Here is a 24,939-nt window from a genome sequence, read left to right as displayed (position 1 = left end):
CATGGCTGCAAATTTCATCCTAATGCACTCAGCATGCCGAGGCTGGACCAGAGAGAAGATGCTGTGAGTCACATTGGTGAAGCCTTCCTCAACAACCTTCCTCCCTCTTGAGGTGTTCAAACAGGAACAAGAAAGGTAGTAACATGGAAGATCAACTTTGAATTGAGTCCTCCTTCCCTTCACACTAGGTCCCAGGTATGCAGCTTGCATACCTTTGGTGAATAACACAGTGTTTATCACCACAAACAGGCTGCAAGGACCAACTTTTCAGCCAGCCCTCAACCCAGCTGCTGCTTTTGGTTCTCTGGTAAGAAAGGTTTTCTAACCTCCTCCCTCCTACCTAACAAGGGGCACCTGCAGCTCATGGAGAACAGCTGGAAGAGCTTGGGCCCAAACACGAGGAAAGGGGGGAGGGAGGGAAGCAGAGCAGCTTTGCTAAGGGACCTCCTTCCTTCCCAAAGCACAAAGGCTCCCAATCAGGAAATGGCACCTTCTCTGTCCAGCCACTCTCTCCCTTAGCTCCAGGAGCAGTTACAGTCCAAGAAGTTTTGCTTCCTGAGCAACAATCACTGCCAAGGGTGTTTTAAACAAAAGGACCAATAATAATCATAGAAAAGAAAAAAAAAAATTAAATTCAACTCCAGTAGAAAAATAATTTAATAAAGGGATAAGTTTCAAGAAAATATCTGTATAGTAACAACATTTTAAGTAAAATGTCCACAAAAATATACATGTCTAATGTGATTATACATTAAGTTTTCCAACAGGTCCTGTTTCACACTTGGTTCAGTCCATGTAGGTTTTCATCTAGGAAAAGCCTTCACTGCTATCAGCCTTCCTGGGACAGATCAGTTTGCACAACAGAATCATACGAGAAATGTTTTCTAACTCATTTTAGGCTCATACAAATAAACTTTAGAGGTGGAAACAGTCCAGAACAGATCAGGTCATACCATATAGTTAAAAAAAAAGTGAATACAAACAAGGAAAGTGAAAGTCAGCTGCCCAAGGGACACTGTCAAGCAGAAACATCAGCCCTACAATACACACCACACAACACTGACACAGCTGGAAAAGGAGGGGCAAGAGGGAGGGAAAAATACCAGGAGGATGATTCCCAGGAATTGTGGAACTGCTAAACAAGGGGGCTAGAGAGAGGCTAGGGAAAAGCACACGTGACCAACGCATGTCTAAAAACTGGACAATTTTGTAACATAGAAGATAAGTTAACTACAGGAATATGAAAAGGAATTAGTGGAGATTGTTTATTTCTTATTTTTTTCCAAATGGCTACTGAGCTGTAGAAATAACAGGTCTGTTCCAAAAAGCCCTCACTGAATAGTGCTAATTCAGTTGAACCAGACAGAAAAATCTGGTTACAGAGAGATGCAAGAGTACAGCAGAAAGTAAAGAAAAATGTTCCACCAGCAGAGGACAGGAACGCAACGCTGAAGGGGAGATGCCAAACAAGAGAGATCAATGTTGTCAATGGGAGAGGTACAATGCCACAAAAAAACAAACCAAAGGGAACAAAACAAAAACCCCATCCCATAGAAAGAAAATGGAAAATGGCTAAAGAAATAAAAGGACACACACTTTCCAAAAGATTTTTTGTTTTATAATCAAATTTCTTTTACATAGACAACTGAAACACACCAATATTTTGTGCGAAAAATATTTTTAAATAAACTTTGCTTGTTCTAGATTTTTGTACATTCTGATATACATATGTAACAAGGTTTATGGCACTGTAACCAGGATCAAAATCATATAAAGGAACAAAATAATTGCCTCATTTATCCTTTCTGAACCAAGCTGGCTGCTGTTGTACTATTAGACTTTAAAAATTATTATCTTATTATTAGTGGGCAGCCAACTCTTAATTGGTTTGAACACTCAAAACAAACCCCAAATTATTATTGCACAAGAAGCCAGTGAAGGCATATGGCATAGAATGATCGAAGTCCCTTACTGTTAAAACCTAACACCCCAAAATAGAAAAATAGAACTGGAACATGAAACACGCCAAATAAACTTTGTTTTCTTCTTTAGTTTGAGTCAGGAGTGTGAAAAGTGCCTTGCAGACTTTTAAGCTGCTCTGATTTCCTTTGCATCGGTGAGCATTTTGCTAGGTTATCTTTAGCAAAGCCTTTGCAGAACGAAGGCCCTTCTGTTTCTGCTTTGTTTTGGCTATTTGCATTTTGTCTTCAACTTAGGTTTCTTCAGTCTATGAACCTGCACAGACTACTTAGCCATAAACTCTACAAGTAGCCAGAGAGGAGGGAAAAACAAAAACTAAAAGAAAAAAAAGCCCAACATTTCTTCTTCTTGTTTTTAGTTTAAAAAGTACTCCTTTTGCACTGAAGCCTCTCTGCTCTGCCGGTGTCTGAGAAGGAAATCACAACAGCATCCCAAAACCAGCAAAGTTCTTGGATCTTTTAAAAACCTTTCCTTACAAAAAAAGGTTTTTATTCACAAAAAGTTTGCCACAAAACTCCCCTTTGAAAGCTAAAAAGAAAACCCCACAACCCACCCATCACTGCCCCAAATCAGGTGAAGAACAGGTTCTGCCCCCTCACAGCTCGGCTGTCACACGACAGTCTCGACACCGATCAGCTTTGGTGTGAGGATTCGCGGGGTGACTCCATTGTTCAGGTCTTCTTCAAACTCCAGTAACTGCCCCATAAAGTTAAGGTTGGGGGAAATGATTGGTCGTTTGCCTTTGACAAATTTATAGGCATCCGTCATGGTCATGCGTGTGTGCTTCATTAAGTACGCGATAACGATGGTGGCAGATCTGGAGACACCAGCCTGGCAGTGGATGAGGAGACCTTTTCCACACTGATGAGCTTCCTCTGCAAACCAGACAGACAGAAGAAAGTAAGATTTTTGCCAGTTGGTAAATTAGAACAAGCTCAGTGCAGTTAAGAGTAACTTAACGTGAAAAGTCCCTTCATTTGACTTCAAGCACAGTGGTGTCTCTTCCCCTTCCCCTCAAGCACATATTCCCCCAAGGTTTCAAGAGCTACTGAATGTGAAACCTCCAGTCCAGTCTGACACTGACAGTCCTCACATCCACCCTCTACTCCTTATTAGTGGAACCATGCATTGAGAGATGCTGCTTCACTGCCAGGGAGCATTTAGTGAGGAGGACAAGGCCCATGATGAGGAATCTCAGGCTCCATTTCCACCTCAGTTGCAACCCCACTGCATTATGTCAGCATCTCAACCTCCCTGTTTTTCAGAGCAGGGAACCACTTCTAGAGACCAGGTAGTTTCAGATTCAATTCATAACAATACATCTGTTTCAAAGCCCTGTCCTCTTAAGCGTTACAAAGATACTCTCGAAATGAGCTTCATCAGGGGTCTCCGCTGTAGTGCCTCTGCAGAAGGAGGAGCTGGATACACACACACTCCCACTCCACCAAGATTCATCACATAGAGGGAGGCACCCTGGGCAGTATCTAGGGGGGACAGAGTCCTCCTAACCACATGCTAACAGGACATGAGAGAAGAGAGTCACTACCATACCATCCTCATCTGCCACAGCTTGCTTTTAAAACAGGAGATGGAACTTTCAGGAAGTAACACTTCAAACTACTTCTTTTGTTTCAATCCGCAGGAGGAACGTGAATTTACTTTGCAGGTTTTGGCACAAATCCAACCCCACCAAGAATACAGTTCAACCCACCCCACATGTTCAACCTGTACTGTGAAAGCATAAATGAAGCCAACTTCCCTCTAGACATTTTTGCCAGTTAGTATTTCAGAAAGCTGAAACTCTCTAACGCATTTTGACACACATTCCCAGAGAGTTTCTGATTATTTCACTTCCTATGGCTTTAGTCTTAGCTAAACCTGGGGTTGGTTGTGGTTTTTTGAAGATATATTTAAAGAAACATAGGCCAACAATCTGCTGTTTAAACATTTCAAAATCTTCTCAAATACAATTTAAAGTTTACCCCGAGGAAGGGAAAGCTTTGACCAGTTACTTCCCCAGCTGGCTAATTTGAGACAGAAGAAAAACTCTCAATGGAGAAATATTTGTTTATTAAAACAAAGACAGACCCTCAAGCTGTAATTATTAAAAAGGAAGTAAAATGAATTTTGAAATGCTTACTAAACCTTTCCAGAGCAAAGCTGCTTTCTCTGCTCTTGGTAAGGTCACAAGCCAAACACTATCTTTCAGTGGTTTTGAGAACTCTAATCCTGCAATTCATGAGGATGAGGGGAGCAGAAATCTCTCCCTTCTACCTCAGAAGGACCTCAGTGGAGCTTCACAGTCTCTTTACCTAAGCTTAGCCTATTTCATCTCCTCATCTTGTTTAACTCAAAGTTTAAGGTTTTACTGGATTTCTTGATACAGCTGTTTTCCCAGAGGATCAAAGCAAGGTTTCCTTTTCCCTGCCCTTCACCCAAACAAGTGTTCATCTTCCCAGGCACACAGTAACCAGCAGCTTGGGGAGCTGACAGCACTACTGGTACCGCTGGGACTGGCTTAGGAACACAAGGGAAAATTTGAGTTAGAGATCCTTTGGTCCTTCACACTGTAGAAGACAAGCCCAAGGGCTTAGAGTGGTAAAACTCACCTGAACTGCAGCATAAGCAGTGATTTCTCTATTCACTTCACTAAAGCAGCGTGGCTGCAGAGCACAGGCATTGATCCACACCGTGACCCTCTGCCAAGGTGAGGCTGAGGAGCCGTCTGCTTCCGAGCTGCCAGCCCCGCCTGGCATGCAGCAGGGGCAGATGGGCTCACAGCAACCTGCTCAGCCTGGCCCTCCTGCCCTGGCACCTGGTCCCACAGCTGGGGCCAAATCCTTGCTGAGCCTGAGTGCACCTGAGTGCAGAGCCAGCACAAAGGAGGGCAGGGAGGAACACGGCTCTGCACCCACTCCAGTACGGGGTCAGTCAAGGACCTACACTGCGGTGCACACTCAAGCACGCTTCTTCCTCTGTCTAGTACTCCTCCATCAAGCCTGAAGTATTGGTGAAGGAATTATCTCAGACTCAGCACAAGAAAATAGAATTTTATATCAGTGGTTCCTCTGGCATATTTCAGAAAACCTCTCAGGACACATACTTGTCCTAGGGAAGCACCTTTACTATGCTACAAAAGCAGTGTCCACAAAGACATCTAGAGGGGCAAGGAAAGGTCTTCAAAAGCTTTCAGTACCACATGCTGAAGTCATGCATGAAACCAGCCCTGTTTAAAGTGGCCATCTGGCTTTAGCCTGGCTAAGCACGGCCCCAAACTTGGCTGAGGGCTGTGCTGTGTTGATCGTAATAAGGTCCAGAACAACACTGCTGGGTCACTACTTCAGCAATCTCCACAACAGGCTGCATGTCTGTGGTGAACTCTCTCACACAGCCTACAGGGTTTAGAGGCTTATTAATGCAAGTTTTCATCACTGTCCATTCCACCACACATACACTCTGAAGCTACAAATCTAATGGTGGAGCAAGCCAAGTGTGAAAAGTTTGTCATTTTTCTCATTAAGTTAGCAAAGACTGAGACACCATTAAGAATAGTCTCTATGAAAAACTGGCTGGAAGCCATTGTGTGGAATCTAGGAATGCAAAAGAATCAAAAAGAGAGGATGACGAAAGTCTCAATTTTGTGGGGTTTCCTGAATTTAGAAGCCTGGAGGTAGGTGTTACTATCACTGGATAAAAATTGTAACCTTGGGCTACTTAACCGGATGTGCCAGAGATGAGAAAGGACAGAAATATGAGGTGCTCAGCATTTCTGACAACCCAAACTAAAGGAAATATGTCCTTAACCAGCCTTCAGAGTTGTTGGCAAAGCATAAAGTTCATTCTAAATTGTTATAACGGGTAAAAATAATAACAATAAAAAAACAAACAGGAGTATTTCCAGGCAAGGGTAATTACCAATGAACTCAAAAGCCTCTTCAAAATACTGCCTGAGATTCTGCTTGTTGCTGTCAGTGGCTGGGAGACGCTTGTAGTTGAACATGCCTTTCTCGTAATGGTACAGGGGCAGGTGGGTGGTCACATTGATGACGTAGCCGATGTTCATCCTCTGCATTTTCTCCAAGTCCTGAGCATCATGCTCATTTCCGAGGAAGAGGAAGGGCAGGATGGGGGTGAGCTCAGCGTTCTCAATGTCTGGCGTGGTGGGGATGGACTGAGGTAGCACAGGGGGTACAGCGGAGGCGCCGCCCCCTCCTCCCCCCTCGGGGCACTCTTGCAGCTGGAGGGAGTTGTCGCAGAGGTTTTCGTGGTTCTGCTTGAAACCGCTGAGTCCTCCTGGGAAGAGAGACCAAGCAGATATTTTGGTTAGACACCCCAAGATTTCTTCAGAGCACACAGTGGGGCCATGAGGGCTGGAGCTGGCTCTACTGTCCCCACCACCACTGTAACAGTGTCACTGGGTTGTCAACAGCAAGGGTGGCATGAATCAGCAGCAGGCATTGTCCTCCCTCTGCATGGCAGATGGTGCCAAGGAGCAGGCTCATAGACAAACACGCCTCTGTGCAACACCAGCCCGCTGGGGCTGCCTCACCTACTGCTCCATGTGACAGGGAAGGTGTTTTTTCAAGAAAGAAAACATCACCAAAACTAGGGGCCAAGGGGCTATCAGCACACTAGACCAGAGCAGCAAGTCAGCTGGACAGTCTTAGCTTTACCTGCCTTTTAGCAGCCCTGCAAGGCATCCCCCCACCCAAGAGCTCTGAGGAGGATGGGAGCAGCTCACCCCGGCATCGCTCCAGGGAACAGCATGTACCAGTCTGTGTGCCTGAACAAAAGAAAACCACTCCTTGTAACCTAACAGTGACCCAGGTGCTTGCTTAACATGTGGCAAACAGCTCTCCTTTTGCTGCCCCGGCCACCTGAAAATATCTAGCAAGGGTTATTTTTAGGACATTAAAATGAATTGGGAAATGGATCTGAGGGGGGAGGGAGAAGTCATTTTTTCAGTGTAGGAAGCTCATGCCTTCCCTGCTCTATTGCTGGCTTTTTCAATAACCACTTCCCTCCCCTTACATCTTTTTTTTTTTTTTTTTGAGGAGGGCAGCTTCGCAGAGCTGGAGCAAGCAAAGCAAACCTTCTTTCTACACCTCATTCTGCACTGACATCAGCGGCAGGCTCCCCACCTGCCCGGTTTCCATGGCGATCCAACAAAGCACACAATGACATCAGCTGGCATGACATCAGCTCTTTGAGTGCAAACAATACAAGAACTACTACTTTGTTCGAGGCCTTTGGTAGGCGGCGGCGGCGTTCCTGGGAGCCGCTGATGTAATGCTAACAGGTGGCTCCTCCGAAAGAAAAAGGCGGAAAGAGGAGAAATGCAGGGATGCGTTCCCCCCCACCTCACGCACGTTGCTGTTGTACTGGGATACTTGAAGTCATGCTCGGCATCAACATGAGCCAAGTGCTCAGGCTCAATTGCACTTTGTTAACTGCAAGCCAAAAAAAACCCAGGAGTGGGGAGAGCGACTCTGAAGTTACTAGAAAGAGCCACACTAGCCAAAATAAATGTGGAATGTCACCCTCCCAGTAATGCTATTTAAAAAGAAAGTAAAATAAAAGAGAGGCTATTTGTCTTTTCCATGCTCTTTCACAGTGATCCAGTGAAGGTTTCAAAGTGACACAAAAGGTGCTGCCACTCGGGCTCCGGATCAGACACAGCAAAGAGTTTCAATGCCTACTGCTGATGGCTGCAATTCAAATGTCCAATTCAAGTGTCTGTGACATGCCTGGGGTGGGAACTACCCAGGCCCACTTCAGTGCCCTGTGCTGTATTCCAAGGGCACGAGGCACCCAGACTAGGTTACAACCATCTGAGCCCCTGTAATGAAAGTGCCCTTTTCCACATCCAAACTCATGTCCTTCACACACTGCTAGTAACGTAATTTCCCTGAAATCCTTGAAATGCCTACAAAATGCAGAATATTTCTCCTGCCTCAAAAATGTGCTTGTCTTCAGCTATTTCTGCTGTTTACAGGATACAGAGCAAACAGATTTGCCTTAAAGATCTCTAGTCTCAAAGTTGTTACAACAGGGGATCAGGACAGAAGGAAGAGCAAGGACAAAAATCTGAGCTCAACTACACCACTTCAACAGGGCCTGAGAAGTCTTCTCAGTCCACTCAAGAAAACAAAGAAGATCATAGTCCCCAAGCTGAAGATGTCTGAAGTCTCATCTAAACCAACAGCCCCAGCCTACAGTCTAGGCTAAAGGCTAAACCCTAACCCACATTTCCATCTTTCTGAATGGGCAAGCAGCAATCCACTCAGCTTGAATATTGCTGTTTAAACAATAGCCACAGCATGCTGGGATTCCCACGAAAACATCTGAAAAAGTTGTTTTAGTGACCCCAGAGCCAACGCTCATTTTCTACCTCGCCTGCTGACTTCTGGGAATAAGCAGCCCCAGGTGGAGGTAGGACCCCACTGGTTCATCACTCAGGGAGACACACTGATGGTGTGGCAGACGTCATCTTGCTTCACCAGCTGCCTTGTAAGACACAGCAGAATATCAGGGCAAAGCATGGGAAGGGACCCCAAATACAATATGTGGAAGATGCCCCAACAAGTGGAGTAGCCAGGCATATAATACCTTCATTCACAATTTTTTACAAACATTTGCCAGTGTCACCATTCCTAATGTCAGTTCACATCCCCCACTCTCCTTGTTCATCTCCTCATGTGAGAGGAGAGTTAAAAAGTCCGTTCAAGCAATATTTAAAGCAACTCTCAGAGCAAATGTTTCTGAAAGAACACATTACTGGCAAGAGGATTACTAACCTGAACTGGCTCAGACACGTCAGCAAGGGAGGACTGGACAAGAACACTGGTACCCAGGAAAAGATGCAGCAAGATGCAGTCATGGCAGGAAGCTGAACCCTAATCCAACAGCAGGAGCTTAGCTTGGATCTGTGCTGCCATATGAGTCATGCAGGTCCCAAAAAAGGGCCCAGACACCTCCAGAGTGCTGTTCCATTCTCAACACACATGATCCTTGCACAAACTGATTTATGAGGCACTGGAGTTATTTAAGTGGAGCTCAAGCATGCATAATGCTCAGGCTATTAAGTTTGAGACTACCTCCCAAAACAAGTCCAAGTAAAGTTAATAATGATCAGTCAGAAAGAGAGAGACAGATTTTCCACATGAAGCTAAATACAATGTACAAAGTACTCAAATGCATCTGTATTTCCTTGGCAAGCAGCTGCTATTTCAGTTCAAGTCTTCATTTAGGAAGGGTAGAAAAGGTGGGAGAGAAGAGGCTGTACCCACACCAGAGGCCAACAAAAAGCTCTTGCAAGCCTGATCTGAGAGCTGATTCATTAAACTCAGTTAAGGTGCAAGACATCACTGCTACTCACTACAACTTCAGACCACAAGGAAGCCCAAAGGCAAGGATGCAGAGACGCCACCTGGGGTTGTAACAAAAGCTGTTTTGTGGTCAACCCTGCCCAGGCCTTTCCAAACCTGGGGAATGAAGGAAGCATTACAGAGGGCAGTAACAGCACCTGTGGCCAAGAAGCACAACTTAGCAGAAGCCTCTCACTAGTACAGAAGATGTATTTTAAAAGCAGCCTTTCAGATGCTGTTTGCAATATGGGAAAAGCCTTCATCAACTAAGTGAGAGGCAATATAATATATCCACCAAGAAAGCCTATGGGAATGCATGGCAGTGCTGTTGGAACCACAGCCATGGAGCCTGGACTCAGGAGTGTAGCCTGAGTGAAAAAACAAAATGCCAGCAGGCAGATGAGTCACTGATGGATGTCCACTTCAACAGACTGTCCTGCCTGCAGCCCATCTCTCCTGGCTCTAAACACTCCACAGAGCTTGTAATGACCAAAGCATGGGGAAGTATGATGCAGCCTGTGCATGGGCAGAGACAACATCCCAAGTGCTTTTCCTCTCTTCCAGAATGGCTGCTGGGCAGGTGTTCAGAAGCCTGAACCTACCCAAACCTAAACAGAGATGGACATAAAAGGACACTCAGCACTCTGGGGAACCTGAGGTATTTCTTCCATGAGGAAATCAATCAATGAAGCAGAACCCTTGCTGGCAGATGGCCTTGCGTGGTATTTAGCAGAATACAACAGAGCACCAAGGGCTCTTTGCTCACCGCTGATGCAAGACTCAGGTTGCAGAACCATTCTTGCAGTTGTAACTGCATAACAATTTCCAACATCCTGCCCTGCCAGAACAGTTAGTAAGTGACAACAGACTTTGGAGTGTCTGAGACCTCAAAACTTCTGGGGAAGTTGTAAGTCAGTACCATATGTGCTCCAGCTATTCCCACTAATTTGTTCAAATTCTCTGCAGCCATCTGCCCATGAACATCTCACTTAATGCTCCTCAAATTCTCCCACCAGGCAGCACCCAAGCAGCAGCTGCACACAGATTTCCCAGCTCCAAAGCCACCAAGGAGCCTGGGGCTCACACCAGCACTGCAAGACCAGGTGAGCAGCTGAACAGCAGCCAAAGCAGCTCTGAACAAATAAAAAAAAGACAAGAAGCATGGTGCTGGCATAAAAGTCATGCTTAACACAGTATCTGTCATTTGCCATCAAAAGAGGGCAAATACAGTTTGCAGTTTGTTTTGTTTGAGGGGATTTTTTTGTTTGCTTGTTTATACCATTGCAGCTTTTTAGCTTAGGGGTTTTGTTGTTTGTTGTTCAAGGAAATTGAGAATTTAAGTACAAGGAGTACAGTAACACCTGTCCTCCCCCTCTGTCTCTCCTTTGGCATCTCCTTCAGCCACCATTGCTGCTCTCTGGCTGTGTGACTATATGCAAACTAGGATTTGGGTTCACATTATGCTTTGGCACATTTGCAATATGTTTCCTATCTGGAAACAGGCTCTTGCCCCATAGTTAAGGGACTGAATGACCTTGTTCCCTCTCCAGTGGGAGAGCTTAGAGAGAGGCAGCTACAGTGAAATACCCTCACCACAAGGCAACACCTTTGCATTACCTCATCGGTGTGGAGATACTTTGTTCTGAGCGTGGCAGGTACTGGGTGTTCCTGCTCCCACTGCAAACAGGAACATACTTTTATACATGACAGACTGCAGATGTGGGAGCCACATTTAGACTAAGCACGTGGTCTTGGGAGACAACCAGACCTTTTATACGGCTTTCAAAGCTGTCCAGGCGGATTTCTGGATCTGCTCATCCTCGATTACAATACCACAAAGCCATCTCAGAAAAAAAAAGGGAAAAAAAAAAAAAGAAAAGCAACGCACACACAAGTACAAGAAGAACAGAAATCCCAGGACACTGGGAAGTATCAGTAGAAGAGATGTTCCATCTGTAAATTCCCCTCCTCTCGCGTTGCTGGGCTCCTGTGGGGTGCGCAGCAGAGAATCTGGCGATAATACAGTTCTGGTCACCACAAGCTTCAGGAATGAAGCCAAGCTTTAAAACACCCACTCAGCATGTGCCCTGTCAGTACCACCACAGCAAACCCTGTGGCTGTGTTTGAGTGAGTTTAGGGCTGAAATGTCACAGGGAGCATTTGGGGTGCAGGACACAGACACTCAGACAATTGGTGTGTATCTGTTTAAGACAATGCTTTGAATTTGTGCGAGTACAGCCTGTTCCTTTAAACCTGTGACCTCATTTATTTACATTACTGCAGAAAAGCACTGCCAGAAGCAACAGCTGATGACAGTCTCATGTATTTTTCCACTAAGACAACAATTAAACTGCTCCTGTGTTATTAATGAACAGATGACTTTGTGTCAAGTTGATTCAAAGCACAGGATGCCTCAAGGTTAAGCAAACGTGACTCCAGCATGTAAAAATAGAAGTTAGGTATTGACCAGATGCCTCACTCCCCCAGTGCTCTCCTCCTTCCACAACCTCCTGGGCAGGAAGGCTCAGGTCTCATGGCCACCCCCCACCACTGCAATGCCACCATGCAGGCTGCTCCTGTACCATGGGCCTTCTACCAAGGAAGATGCTGCTGTACAGGTTGAAGCAGAATTCTGCCATTATAGGCCCAATCCACTCCCAGGATATGGACAACGACATAGACCATCTCTTCCTACCACCAACACAACTATGGCTGCAGGTGTAGGTCTGCTGAGCACCAAGCAAACTGTCAAGGAGGGCATGGAGGCACTGGGGTTGCACCCATCGGGCACAGGAGCTAAGGCCACCTTGCAGTAGAAGATGCAGCCATCACACTTGCTCACAGATGTTGCTGGAGTGATTTTAGCCACAACAAAGATGGTTCCTGGTGTGTCCTGGGGATCATGCTCTGTTCATCCTGAGGCACTGATAGAAGGGATGCTCAGATCTCCTGAACAACACAAGACACACACTTTCCTTGCCCAAGCAGGGCTCTGCTTCCCGGACTTCTTCTAGAGCAATGGGGCCAATCCAAGCAGATCAGTGTAGGAGTGTTCCTACTCTCCAAGCAGATGGTCTTCTTCTCACCACAGCTACAGCTGAGCAGTGCTCAAGGGTTGCCCTCACTGCTGCAGCAACCTTGACATGGCTGGAAATAGTGTATTTGCCCACACAGCAGGAAGGGCAACTACCTTCTGTCCACAGGGGTGGGGACCTATTGGACCACACTCAGCCGCCAGATGACATTACTGAACTCCTCACCTGTCAGTGGGATGTTCCAAGGAAACGCTGCCATGGGGCTTTCCCTGTCACCTGCACAGCATTCAGCACCAGCTGTGCTGCGAAAGATTAAGCTTTAAGCAAACATAAAAAAGTAAAAGTAAACAGCACACACAAAGAACAGCTTCCACCTCGATACACTCAATCTAATTTAGTCTCCCCCTCAAACTGAGCTGCCAACAGCACTTCAAAAAAAAGGCAAAACTTTGCATTCTGAAGAACTTGCGAGGTCAGTTTTTTTCCATGTGGGAACTATCCCGAGAGGTCAGTTTGTACACAAATTCTGGCCTAGAGGAGTCACAAGCACATCCTTGACACAATGGCTTTGAGGTCCCTTTAGAAGTCAAGAGTGTGATGCCGGATGAAGAGGAAAGGTTTCCCCTCAGCACTGAGGGACGTGCGCACACGTTTGCATGTTATTTCTAATTTTATCTCACTATGGTTCACACCCCTTGCCACAGCACATCCTCTCCCACTGGCTTTTGAGGTCCTTGGCCTCAGCCACTTGTATTTTTTTTCCTCTGACACCAGGCACAGCAAAGCTGGCTCTCCTAGGGTCACATCCTGGGGAGGCAGGCAAGAAGTCATCCAAAGCCCCTTCCCCTGCCTGGCTGCGCCAGAGTTGCTGGCTCAGCCCAGCTCCATTCTTGACTCCTCCCATCCCACCACCATCACCCATTTTCAACCACATGATCACCCCCCAGGAGCCTCCCACACCTCAACACATGACTTGCTTTTTTCCACAATCAGCTTTCACCCCTTCACTTTTCCTCTTCTCATGACTTCTAGATCATCTAAATTCATTCCAATTAGAAAGAAACAATCCTTTTTCCTTGACCTGTCACTAGAAAACCTTTCTTGGATTTCAGTTTAATTCTTCTTTTTCTTCTTTATACTTTTTTTTGTCTTAAATTTAGGTTTTTTTCTCAGACCCTGGACATCCATGCAAACCCACATATCCGATCCATATCATCCCTTTACTTGTCAGCTTTCCCAAGAGATGCTACTAACCTTTGGGCTCATCAGCCTGTCCAGAAGCCACCCTGAATACTTTGGGACCACCTCTCTGTATTCAAGACAGTGGTTCCAGCTTGTAACTGGAAATCTGCCCTATGCTATGGGAGTGCTGAGTCTGCTTATTTCAAAATAAAAACTCAAGTATTCACGAGAAAATAAGTCAGCATCCTTCAAAGCACTGTGTTATCCTTGGGGAGCGGTCAGGAAGGTGAAAGAGGAGAAGGCGTGCTCTGAATTTTGGTACAAGGACTAAACTATACAAGAATGTAAATAGCAATAAGGCAAGAAACCCTACATCTCAAACATACTATGGGGACGACTCTGCAGCCACCAAGGAGGACTGGACTCTCCCTGGAGGGCAAGCATTTATAGCAGAAACTCAAAATTAGTCACATTACAACTTCTCATGGCAAAAGTATGTGTTCCCATGGGGATGCAGGCTAACATGAAGTCCAATTAAATAATCACTGGAAATGTCAGCGTAAACCCTGAAGGAATACATACTTCTACTGTGAAATGCTCCCACTGGAAATCATATTAACAAAAAGGTCATCAAGAAATGCTAAAGCTATGTACAAAGGAGGCAGTGGAAGTGAGGGGGGAGGGAACAGAAACTATTTTAATGCAATAAAATACCACAAATGGTTTTATATTGACAAAGAGTTATGGGTCTGTTTTCCCAGAAAGAGGTAGAGCTGAGCAGATTTGCCCAGAACAGCAAGTTTCATTTGTTTTTTAATCTATTACCAGTTCCCTCCCTGGCCATCACCATATGCATCTCTCAAGCAAGTGGCCTGGAAAGAACCAGCACAGGAGCAGGATGCGGGCAGCTGTGGCTCAGCACATCTGAGGAGGGAGAAGAGTCCCAGCCCTGTGTCAGACATCCATAATCCTGGATGCGTAGGAGTGGACCTTTCTGTTTAATCTGCGTGTTTGGGAGAACACTGACATTTTCATGCTTCAGCCATCCATTTATTCTCGTTCCCCTTTTAAGGGCAACCTCTCCAGGACAGTTTCTTTCTGAAGAGAGAGCAGGCTGCTTTGTTTCTCCTGAGGATAACACAGGCTCTTTTCCAGTCCAAACCACTGCTCCTCTACATCAGAAACACAGTACCATGCACATTAATATGAAAGGAAAACAGGGTGCTGATATACCACACCTCCATTTGGGAGTACCATCCATTCCTGATGAATTTTAACTCTTTTTAGACTGAAAAGTTTCTACCCTTTTATCTACAAAAAACAATATCAGGCTCTGATTTGACATATTCCAGCAAGGTATTCCAAAGCACATGAAGGAAAAACAGAGAAAGCAAAAGATGCTGTCTTGACATATCCCAGTGTCACACAATTCAAAATAAAAGCAGCAGATTACTGGAACTAGCATGGTGCATGCTAGCCCCCCACTTTGACATAAGCTTCAGGGCCAGCTCTGCTGGTACATGTATCCCAGTCTAAATGGTCAAGGAACCAAGGCTAGCCCCCAAAAACTCCACAGGCAAAGAGAAAGTTGACCCACACTGAATTAATATTTTTCAGACTCAAGGCAAGAAGGAAGCAGGGAGAGGGGGAAGAGAAAAAGACGTATTTACAGAATCCAGAGCTAAACAGCAATATAACAAGGAATATCTCCAGCTAGATGAAAATCAAGCCTTGTGTCCAAATAAAATAACTCCTTGTCTCCACTAATATTTCCCAGGAAACATAAGAACTATGTTATCTCTCAACAGAGATACTGCTCTGCCTTCCTGGACTAACACCTATGAATTTAAGATTAATTTCACAATTTCACAATCAGAGTGGCTCTGTACCTAAAATATGCCAGCAAATTTTAAGCAGCAGCAAAAGTCTCATTCTTAGCTCTCATCAACTGGACAGACAGATTCCCATTACCTTAACAGAGAACAAGAAGAAATAAGAGCCCAGCATTAACACAGTGCAGGTCAACTGCTCCAACAACAGCTTTTGCTTTAAAACATTAGTGTTCAACTGCTTACATAAGGCTTAATATCACACTTTGGCATAATTAACTGGAGACAACCAATTTGACTGATATGACAGAAGCTTGCAAGTTATCTTCTATTTTCTAAGTCTCTTTAAGCCATTGTAAAAAAAATAAAATATATGACAATTCATGTGTGGACAAGGAGTAACATTTGTTCTTCTTTTTATTACCTTTAATTAGAAGCAGCTCTTCTCTGTTGCAGTGAATCAAGTGGGAATTTATCCAGGCATGCTGTAGACTTTTTAAAGCTAGGGCATAGTAAAAGAGTTGGAGCCGATGTGTTCACATCTCTATTATTATTCTCCTAATTTATATTTTCCAACTTACTCCTTCAAAGCCCTGATCTTGGAAGCAGGGTGTTGCATGCACACAAAGCAGCACTTAATCCTGACAGGAGCAGTGGCTCCCAAGCCCTCCCACCCAGCAGGAATATTCCTGTCCCTCCAGCAGCAGATAATGACAGATTTACAGTTCCCTCCCAACCCCACCATCCCCAGACACTCCACTGGGGACAGCCCAGTGCTGAAGCTCCCACTGCAGGAGCTGTGGGTGAGTGTAGCTGAGCTAGACAAAGAGTGGCACTGCCCCAGGCAGCAGCGAACAGAAGCTCATTCCTTCGAGTCAGAGAGGCCAGGTGGCACCTGGACCTACAAGGTCCCAGTTGCTCCCTGTAGACTGGCCAGTTTGAGTCCCTCTGCACGCACTCTCATGGGACAGGCTCACTGAAACCAAGTGCCAGGAGATCAGAAGCTTGTGCCCCTTCCTGATCTCACTCTCTTTACTGGGAGCAGAGCATTCCTTCGAAAAGGAGGCAACTCCCTCACCCAAGCAGAGAAACACATGAAGATGAACCTCAATTTTTTAAAAAAACACCTGGAAGCAAATCAGAGCCTAAAGCTTAGCAAAGATGCACTATCAGGGGAAGAGGGTGCTCCTAAATCCATCTCCCACTTTCTGCAGCAGGCAGTGCCCTGTGTTGTCCCAGGGCACGACTGTGACCATGGATGGAACCGGGGTCAAACACACTTAATACCAGTGGCAACAAGAGACATAAGCTCCGTGTAACAAACGGTGCAAAGGGCATTAAAAAAAAAAAAAAAAACAACCAACCAACCAAAAAACCCAACAAAAAAACAAAACAAAAAAAACTCCAACTTAGATGAAAAGAACTTCTCTACACTGCATGGCAAGTCTGTCGTTTGGGCTTGGTTGAGCTCCCCTGGCCACAAGACCACCCTGCTATCCAGGCCAAGATTTATCCCTCTAGTCCAGTTCCTCCCTTTTTTGTACCACATGGTGGACTGACTTGCTTCTCCATCTCTCCCCCTTTCCTTCCTGTCCCAAAATCCTGCTCCAGAGCTAGGTCAGAGACTACCTCCTGGTAGGACACAGGCCCATGAGGAACCAACATCTTTCTAAGCAGCAGAGGACACACCAAAAACAACCTTAAGAGTGCTCCTGGATGTTAATATAGATGAATATCTATGCCTTCGCCATAGATATTAATTGAAGCAATGAGTTTCCTGTACTAAAAAGTCACAGGGTGTTTAAACAAAATGAAACAACAAAACCCCCAAGCTTCACTACTGAACCACAGCGCATTCATCAACACACTGTGCAGAGACCATGTGCACCCCTAGACTTTCCAGCTGTAGAAACATGTCCCCTGAATCCCTTGTGCCTCCTGCCCACAGCAGTCCCTGTTGTGCCTTGTCACAGGGTGGCCTGACTGGCACAGCCAGGACTGGTGGCTGAACCTAAGGGTGCTAGCGCACATTTCAGCTTTCCCACAACCCTCAACGGATCAAGAGCAGGTGAAAGGCCTGCCAGAGGAAGCTGAAGCAAATGCAATGTTCAAGACAGCACCTTGATCCAGTCTCCTCTCAATGGGACTCTCTGCAGCCTTTACTTTTCCATGAGGCAGGAAAAGGTGGCATCCATGATATAGACACTGCTCTTCTTTAAGCCCCAGCTTACCAAACACCTTTGTGATAACAACAAATTAACTTTTACAGTAGAGAGGTGTTTAAAAAACTGCTAAAGACTGATTCAGGTCAGCCTTGTGATTTTTGTAGCCAGAACTCTCCCAGGCCCACCAGGGACTTCCCAACAAGGCCAAAGCACCGCCCATAATCTTATCTCACACACAGAGGGACAATGCATTAGGCTATCTTCAGATTGCCATAATCTATTTCTTTAAACAGCATGACTTCTATAGCCCTGCAAGCCCTGATGCTGAATACTTGAGAGGTGTTTCTCTTCCAGCTGGCTGGTGAGATTGCAAAGCAGGGAAACGTTGAGATGTGTGCATGCTGCTTTTATTTATGGCATTTCTTCACTTTTGAGTTGCTTGCATAAATAACAACCCCTAACTATAATGGGGCTTCTCACAGGGTAAAGAGCCATAGCCTAAAGACAAGGGATGAGCCCCCACTTCAAACACGTCATAAAGCCAAGGCAATCTCACTCAACTTCTGTGCTCATGAGTGTAGTGAAAACTTTGGCTGCTGCTTTGGAAGGGAAATGTATAGGTCTAAAATTTTTTTTTTTTTTAAATAGTCCATCTGTATTAGTTAAGATCCAGACACCACCCAAACCTCAAACAGAGCTACCCTTCCATCCTGTGCCTCTCCAAAAGGTTGTGTTCACCTCAAGAATAAAAAGCCAGAAACAGACAAGCTCACCGTCCTAGAAGATTTCAGTAGAGGAATTTCTCACTTCTGGCAGAGCAAGGGTAAGGGCAGCACATGAGGCATTCAGCTAATTATAACCCAACATCTACCTACCAGGAACATCACAGGGAATGTTACCCCAGTTTACACAGAACTGAAACCAGATTTTTCTTTACAAGAATCAGAGAGGTTTGCCTAATGTAACATTTTGCTTCTTAACTCTTATTTCTTAATTCTAAGGGTATAAGAAACTGAGGAGCCAAAAACAAGGGGGGGGGAGAAATCTCCTTTCTATTCCTCCGTTTCCAAGGCAGTGACATTGCTCTCTTCCCAAGGACAGTTAAAATGTGATAGGCACCATGCAAGCCAGCACAGCAAACTCTCAAGTGCCATAATCTGGGAGAAAATGCCACATTTACCATTACTGGTGAATAGGCAAAGTGTAGAGGTACCTTTCCTCTGCAGAAGTATGCCCTCAAAATATGACAAAGACCCTGGTCTCCAGCCACACCATCGTCCCAATTTATCTACATGCAAAAGGTAACGACACATACAACCAATTTTCTAGTGTGATGGCCAAGAAGATTATTTATTCCAGTAGAATGATACTTTAAGCACCAGCAATCAGAGCCTAAACACTGAAGGTGAAATCTCAGCCCTGACAGAGATAGCAGAAGCTTTTCCCCCAGTGACTGATAGGGCCAGCTCCCCTCTGCAGACAGAGGGAACACATTTTATTTTTAAATGTTAAGTAACTCATGTGAAACGTCCAGTGTTTTTAAAACTACACATTTCCCTATTACAACCATGACCTAATACTTATTCAGTGGAGATCTCTGGTGGAAATAAGCGCCAGGCACATGTTTTGTTGGTCAGCTGGATTTGTTGACCATTACATCAAGTTTTACTTTCAAATACACTTGTTCAGTGTAATCCAATTAGTGTTTAAAGCAACACTGACACTGTTAAATTCTATAATGAATGAAAGTAATAATTAATGTATTTGTACAGGTTATGACCAGGTCAGGTACTTCAAAGGCAGCTGATCACAGTATTTACATGAATATAGGAAAACATAAAGCAAGTAATTTTTCCTTTTGTAAGGGTCTCAGTCCCTCTGTAGTTGTTTCAACTTTGCTGATATGTAACTCTAGTGTGGTAAGAGATCTGAAACTATTCTTAGACCATAGCAGAAAGTATGAAGTGGTTTCTTGGCAGGTTGTGCACTCCCCACTATAATGAGAGCAAGTCACTTCGTTTATTTCCCTGTCAGATGAGCAGAGAGAAGACAGAAAGCCAGAGCATAAGTAAGCTCCTCAGACTGCGAACAAGAACAAAGAAGGAACCAGGTTTTGTGGAGGAACCAGATAGTTCCTCCCCATCTCCTTTCCAGAAGTCCAGCCATGAGTTTACAGCATATAGTGGGAATTGAAAACAAAAAAAAAAAAGCCAAATCAAAATTTTCACCTCTGCTTTTGAATTCCATTGCTTCTTTGAAATCAAACACAGAAGCCCTTACAAACTAAACACAAAACTTAAGCAGGTTCACAAGGCTCCTGCTGCTGGGTCTGGAGGGAAGAGGAAGAATGGCACGATGGAGACAATGCCACTGGACCCTGGTCAGGGAGACAAGGGCAACTCCCCTTGTGTTAAAAGCTGCAAGGCTGTGCTGGCATAGATGCTTCAATTTTTCATTTTATTTTCCTTTGTAGATTGAATTTAGCTTGTGAAGAAAAAAGCTGAAGTCCAAGCCTAAATGTTTCAGTCATGGAAAAAGAGTACTAATGTAAATTAATTTCCCACTTTCCATTTTTTGGTCCCAATAGCAAACTCAAGCACACAACCCCTCAGGACTCCAGGCTACTTTTGCCATGAGCCGAGGTACTCAGGGAAGGCAGAGATGCCTCACTGTTGGGTTTGAAGGAGGGAAAGGGGTACAGCCCTACCAAGGAGGGCCAGACCTGCTGACCCAGCCTGGGGTCACAGCACCACGCTCTTCCCCTCCCCAAATTCAGCTTTGACACTGGCCTCAGAAGCAGAAGGAACACTGGGCCGATATCACTGGTTTTGCCCCCTCTCCGTTCCAATGCTAAGAAAAAAAAATTAAAAAAGAAAAAAAGCACCCACAAAAAGTGAGGCCTTTAGGGTTCAGCAAACATGGAATACCGTGGTCATGGGGTGTTGGGGGAAAATACGACTTCTTCCTATTTTGTTTATAAACAGACTGAGCAGCAGCTTCAGCCAGGACAGCTCAGGCTGCTATGGCCCGTTTAGCGGGACTGTGAAATACAGGATTCTTATAGGTTTATTTTTTGTAAAAACAGAGGATTTATGCCTGTCTCAAGTGTTGCCGTGCCTTGTGGCAAAAGAAATAAACAAATCTTTCTTAAGAGCTTAAAGCAAAATTATGCATCTGTTACATTTATGACCAAAAGAACGTTAAAGGAAGTAGCAAGGAGAGGCATGGATAGAAAGGGAGGAACTGAAATATTAAAATCTTCCACGCCACAGCGTACACGAAACCCTCTCCTGTCACAGCGCTAGTTTATACATTGGTCTGCTACATTAAAAATAAACCAGACCACCTCTTTTTAACTCGTGCCTAATAAGGGCACACCATACATACATTTATCTATAGATCACGGCCTTGGAAAACAGCAGAGGGTTTCAGTGCTGTTTAAAAAGCCTGGGGCACCTCAAAGCCGCTCGCCGGCGGGGCCAGGCGCTGTCAGGCAGAGCTGTAACCCAAGCCCCGGCGTCGGCGACGGGACCGAGCCCGCGACGGGCCAGCGAGCCACGGGAGCGGCAGCGGGGCCGCGGGCTGACAGGCAGCACCAAACATGGAGAAGGTGGCACCGCATCAGGGGGACGGCAACTTGGACAGCCCGGCTAGCAACCAGTGTTTGCAAACACAACACGGGGGATCAGATGGGCCGGCAATAAATTAGGGCTGGGCAGCGGAGAGCGAGAGAAATCACTCAAAGTAACAGACCCAGGCAAAGAGGGCTCCCAGGGCACCCTCAATTTCATTTTAGCGCCTGAACACAGGGATGGGGACGCGCCAGCTCCGGGGCGGCTGAAGCGCGACGTAAAAAACGCTGTTAAGTGAAACTAAATAACGAGTGCTTCCAGCGTCACTCCCCCAGCTCGGAAACTTAAGCCACAGCCTTCCTAAATGCTGCTTTATCTATCCCATGCCCAACTCCATCTGACCCCAGCTGGAGCCCCACTTCAAAGAACGGGAGGGGAGTTTACAGTGATGGGGAGAGTTCCTCACTACAGGCACCCCAAGGTGAGGTCTGCTCCAGCCTAGCTCATCACTATATCCAAAAAGCAAAGAATTTGGGCTTTCTGTCTTCTGGCACACTTCCAGATCTCTTGACAGGCCGGTTTGGGGGGGAGATTTCTGCTAAACAGGGCTTTGAGGTAACATTTTTCAGTGTCTGAAAACCAAAAACGGCCGAAGGACTGCCACGAGCACCTGGTTAAAACCAGAGCGGCACACAGAGCTGGAAGGTGGAAGAAGGGGCTGCCACAAATCTGCCCACGGGTCCCAACAGCTCAGCGCTGCCCAACTACTGCTCTGCAGCTTCATCTCAGCCATGATCTCTCACTCCAGGTACTGAAAAAGTACCAGTGCGAGGTTCAGAGAAGCTACAGTGTTTTCGGAGAAACACAGAGAAACACCTTCAGCACACCACTTCTCTAAAGATAAGAAGGCTTGCAGACTGCAACCACATATCCAGCTGCAAAGGCTGTATGACAGACGGATTGCCACCAGAAAGGCAGGACTCCAGTGGCAGCCTTGCTCTGCCGAGCGCCTCATGCCTTCATCATGATGAAGGGCATCATCGTGACCCCAGAGACTCAATAAAAGCATACTGGGATCCTGCAGCAAGTATCAAAACAAGCCCAGCATGACCACACTCTTGCCAGGAGCAAGGAGACAGTTCAGCAATTTCAAGCTTCCACAAGACACACAGAGAAGTATCTCACAGGATCTCTAGGTCCTACAAAGCCATGAAACTCAGCTGAGGAAAAGAGATCAAGTACCAGCCCACTCCATTCTCCTGCCACATCGTTCAGGTTGGAAGTAGCAAGCTGCACGGAAAAATTAAGCAAATTAAATACATACAGTATGAGCTAAGCAGCAAATCCTTCCATAGTTTCCCACTGCCACAGCCAGTCTCTGCCAACCATGCCTCCGAATGGCATAAGCACCCAGGGGAAAGGAAATTTAATCTAGAGGGCAGCATTGTTATAAATAGGATCTCGAGAATAAAGTGAAGAAAGGGAAGTGTCCTTGGATGATGCCTTAATTGGTGGGGGTCATCTCCAACAAAGCATTAAGGAATAAACCAAATTCCATATTAAAACAGGACCCTTTACAGGAAAGCCTTATACATACATAAGCACTCATACACAGAAACACACACAGACTTTCAGATCACTTTTTTAACAAATAATCTCCCTCTGTCCATTATTCTGACCACATATCACCAAAACAAGGCTTGATTGCTCCTCAAGTTTTGCTGACTGGTCCATGACACAATGCCTCAGACCAAGTGACCTCCCTCATCTTTCCTGCTCCCTCCTTCTACTCTCCCACTGTCCATCTCCAGCACCTATGAATCCAGTTTTACATGGACTAAAATAAGGCTGCTAAGTAAAGGTCAGTCTGACAAGCTAGAAGAGAAGTATCCCCTCCTGGACCTCTGCTCCTTGGGCTATAAATACTCAGAATAAGCACTAGGGGAAATTCTTTGTCTGCGCAGACAGACACCAGGAAGCACATTTCCTCCTCCTTCCACTTCTCACCCCTCTTGCTACTCAAGGACAACATCCAGAGAAAAGCAAGCATCTCTCTGCTACCACATTTGTCCATGAAAGCCACTTGCTTTGCCACTGGTGACTTGAGGCACATGGGCCTTCCCAGAGATAAACAGATGCTTTCAAGGTGCAACCATCAGCGAGGCTGACAGCAGAGAGCACACACTGCAAAGCAAACCAACACACTGTGTCTGGGCAACGAGGAGGATTACCTTTAAGGACTAGGGGCTCCTTGCCTTCTCGCTTGAGTGACTCCAGCACTATGTGGAGTGGCTGGGAAGGCATCACCCTGCTTGGCTCATTGGTATTCTCATCATAAACTACGATTTCTTTGGAAAATATTCTCTTGAAGGAGTCCTTGCCTTCCCGGCAGGAGATCAAGTCCAAGACGGTGATCTTGCCCTGCTGGAGCCTTCTCCGGCTGATCTTGTCAGAACAGTTAATGTGGACAGCCCCTTGAATGTGGCTCTTATTATACTCCATGAAGGGCCTGCAGTCAATGATGACAGGCCCTTGGTTCTGTTGGTGGCTCTTGCTGCATTTGGTCATCTTCTTGGCCAGATCATTGGGGTAGATGATTTTGATGCTGGCGAGTTGCTTGGCACTGCCCGAGACGGGGCTCCCCACTCCGCCCAGCGGGCTCAGGTTGCCAGCGTTCTCATTGCTGTTGACCATTTGGTTGGCAGGGCAGGCAGGGGAGGCTCCGGCGTGGGTGCTGCTGGTGCTCGCTTGAGTTTGGGCCTGAGTGTCCTTGTCGTACGTTGCCACAGTGCAGCAACTGGCACTGCTGCATCCACAACTCAGGGAGCGTGCAGAGCCGTTGGATGAGGGCATATACGTGAGATTAGCAGTCTTTAGGGACACGACAGCTGCGCCGAGCAGACTGGAGTGGCTCTCACCAGCAGAAGAGGCAGATTCAAGGAAGCTAGAGTCTAAACACAGGTTGAGATCCTGAGGTCTCACTGGCCTCGAAAGTGCCACTACTACCCTGTCGTCTAAAGGAGATGGAGGCATGAGGAGGCTGAGCACTAGCAAGTTAAGAAGAACTCAAGATCACCCTGAAAAAGAAAAAGCAGAAGGGAAAGAAGAAAAAAAGTGATGAAAACAGATCTGAAATCACATAAACCTACAGATCCAACAACTTATTTTGCCGACACCCATTATCCCTAACCCAACGACCCCTTCTGACAGTTACCAGCTCACAGTAGCTGCTAAAAGCCCTTTTCAGTGCTGCAGAGAATACTTCAGCTATCTGCATGTGCGCCCATGGCACCCAGAATCCACACGAGCAGCCTGGACTGTACAGTGACACCCAGGAGGAGGCATTTAGCTACGTGCAGATGGTACTGAGCTATTCCAAAACCCCAGGCTGCAAGGCTCACCACTGATAATGACAGAGGCACGTTCCCTTATCCCGTTGCTCACTGAAAAGGAAGCAACTACTGGGCTGAGTCTACTACAGGGAGGAACGTGTAAGACACACTGAATGTGTCAGGGGCGATATGCAACTTTTCCAGCATGCTGGAATAAAATTAGCCTGTGAATAAATTTTCTGAGACAGTTACAAACTTGAACATGTAAGGCTAAACAAAAAAAATGCCCAGAAGAAAACAAAAAAATTAGCTTCTAGAGATCCTTATAAGCGTGCATCTTGCACTTCCCTCCCCCTCTTAGAGGTGAATCCAGTCCCAGTTAAGCCCCTAGCTCCAGGCTCGGGAAGGCTGCTGTTCTCCAGAAGTTCGTGAGGCAAGTTCCCCCCTTCCCACTACATTTCACAGCTTCTTCAAAGA

General features: G+C 45.8%; 1 protein-coding gene across 13 annotated transcripts in view; it reads right to left on the bottom strand.

Moving 5' to 3' along the window:
• Nucleotides 1-639: 639 nt before the first annotated feature.
• DUSP10 (dual specificity phosphatase 10) overlaps nt 640-24,939 on the bottom strand; it is a 260,585-nt gene continuing 236,285 nt past the window's right edge. For all 13 annotated transcript variants that reach the window (XM_053972783.1, XM_053972775.1, XM_053972776.1 and 10 more), the window contains 3 exons: nt 23,362-24,207; nt 5,896-6,273; nt 640-2,855 (listed from right to left, as the gene is read on the bottom strand). In XM_053972783.1, the coding sequence (XP_053828758.1) occupies nt 2,590-2,855; nt 5,896-6,273; nt 23,362-24,163 (1,446 nt within the window). In that variant the 5' untranslated portion in view covers nt 24,164-24,207 and the 3' untranslated portion in view covers nt 640-2,589. The remainder of the gene's footprint in view (nt 2,856-5,895; nt 6,274-23,361; nt 24,208-24,939) is intronic.

The sequence above is a fragment of the Vidua macroura genome, chromosome 3 (assembly GCF_024509145.1).
Source record: "Vidua macroura isolate BioBank_ID:100142 chromosome 3, ASM2450914v1, whole genome shotgun sequence".
Taxonomy (NCBI): domain Eukaryota; kingdom Metazoa; phylum Chordata; class Aves; order Passeriformes; family Viduidae; genus Vidua; species Vidua macroura.
The sequence above is the reverse complement of the archived record's forward strand: the minus strand, read 5'-3'. Positions and strand labels throughout refer to the sequence as shown.